Raw genomic sequence first — 1,711 nt, 5'->3', positions numbered from 1 at the left:
TCCGTCTCCGGCAGAGTGTCTCGGTTGGCCGTGAAGGCCGCCTTCTTCGGTCTGCTGGGCTACAGCCTGTACTGGATGGGCCGCCGCACTGCGAGCCTGGTCCTGTCGCTGCCCGCCGCGCAGTACTGCCTGCAGAGGGTGACCGAGGCCCGGCACAAGTAGGAGACTGCTCCCCGCCCGCTCGGGCCCCTGAGGAGCCAGTGCCCCCGCGGCACTTCCTGGGTGCCAGGCGCATCCTAGCCTGCCGGAGGCCCCTGCCACCCCCCATGGGGGTCTGGGCCCGGCCTCGCCTGCCCTCCTGGTCCAGTCACCCCTCCCCCAGCCCACCCAAATAAAGGATTATTTAACTGTCTGAGCTCAGGCCTCCCGGCAGCCCCTCCCCTCCCATACTGCAGGGGCTGTTCACCGGCCTCTGGATAAGACGCCCAGCTCCGAGGAGGCAGGGACTTGGAAGAGCCGAGGTGTGCGCTGCCCTCTGAGCCCTGGTGGCGGGCGGGGGACAATGGCCACTGTCCCTACCTCACTGTGCCTTCCTGTGCTCCAGCCATGGGAGCTTCGGCCGAGGGGCGGCTCCTGGGGGCTCCAGGGCAGGCGAGACTGGGACAAAGGCCCGGCCCTTGAGCTCCAGCCAACCCTGCCATGCCCCCGGCATCCTGGCCCCGGCCACCTCCCCGGCGCCGTCTGCCTGCAGGGATTCTGTGTTTTTGGCTTTTTTAATGTCTCAAAATCTTTTACTCAGGTAATTTTAATTTCAAAGAGAAAAACTGAAGTAAATGTCAAAAAATACCAGCCTTAAATCCAGGGGGACAGAATTTGTGTTCTGGGGTCTGTCCCTAGTGGGCTTGTGTGCAGCCAAACATCAGCTCTGGCTCCAGGCGCAGCCTCACCTGGAAGCCTGTGTCCTGAGCCCCCGGAGTGAGGGGGTGCCCAGGGTGTCTGGCCCTCTGTGGGCAGAGAATGTGTGCACCTATGTGGAAGGCCAAGGACATGGGCTATGGCCGGGCCTGCCCCGCTCAGGCCCCCTGCCCGGCGGCCGTCTGTGTGCGGGGCCTCCCTCCTGGCTGTCCAGGACACGGCCTGTGCAGCCCCAGCCTGGACCCAGGTCACCTCTGGTTGTGTCTGTCCCGACTCAGTGTTGAGTCAAATCAGGTGTGCATCAGGAGCTGGCCGTGTCCTTCCTGCCACACTCGGGGATTCATTCCTTAGAAACTGAAATAAATTCTAATTTTGGAAATCCTGTTTTGTGACGTGTGGAAATGGGGTTCAGGTAATGAAGGATCCCGGCCTCTTCCCCCATGCTCCAGGGCAGCGTGTGCTGGGGGCCCTGCAGGGGCCCTGGGGGAGCTTGCCTGGTTTCCAGCGGAAGAGACAGGGTCACTGTCCCTCCATGCTGACCTGTGGGACCCTTCTCACCCACCAGCTGGGACGCAGGTGGCCTGCTGACACTCCAGACCCTCCATACCCAGTCCCACCAGATTCCAGAGTGTGGACAGACTGAGCCAGACCCGGGCCGGGGGTCGAGGAGACAGATCAGGAGGGCCCAGGGCCTGGGGAACAGGGAACAGGGGTGCCCAGAGCGGCCAGGCGGGGGCTGCTGAGGAGGGAACGGTTGCTGTGGGCTGCAGGGGAGGGTCGGGCACAGGCACTTCACCACGTTGTCCCTCATCCGGTCACCTGCCCAAGCCACGCGGAGTGTCCTGAGGGCTTCACC

General features: G+C 63.6%; 2 protein-coding genes across 2 annotated transcripts in view; both read left to right on the top strand.

The window, feature by feature from the left end:
* Nucleotides 1-1,234, top strand: part of TRABD (TraB domain containing) — an 18,174-nt gene extending 16,940 nt beyond the window's left edge. The window contains exon 12 of the mRNA XM_011985606.1: nt 1-1,234. Within this exon, the coding sequence (XP_011840996.1) occupies nt 1-162 (162 nt within the window). The 3' untranslated portion in view covers nt 163-1,234.
* LOC105543622 (selenoprotein O) overlaps nt 970-1,711 on the top strand; it is a 19,621-nt gene continuing 18,879 nt past the window's right edge. Inside the window, exon 1 of the mRNA XM_011985605.1 lies at nt 970-1,041. Coding sequence (XP_011840995.1) covers nt 970-1,041 — 72 coding nt within the window. The remainder of the gene's footprint in view (nt 1,042-1,711) is intronic.

This window comes from Mandrillus leucophaeus, unplaced genomic scaffold, assembly GCF_000951045.1.
Source record: "Mandrillus leucophaeus isolate KB7577 unplaced genomic scaffold, Mleu.le_1.0 Scaffold288, whole genome shotgun sequence".
Lineage (NCBI taxonomy): Eukaryota > Metazoa > Chordata > Mammalia > Primates > Cercopithecidae > Mandrillus > Mandrillus leucophaeus.
This window is presented reverse-complemented; position numbering and strand designations above follow the sequence as displayed.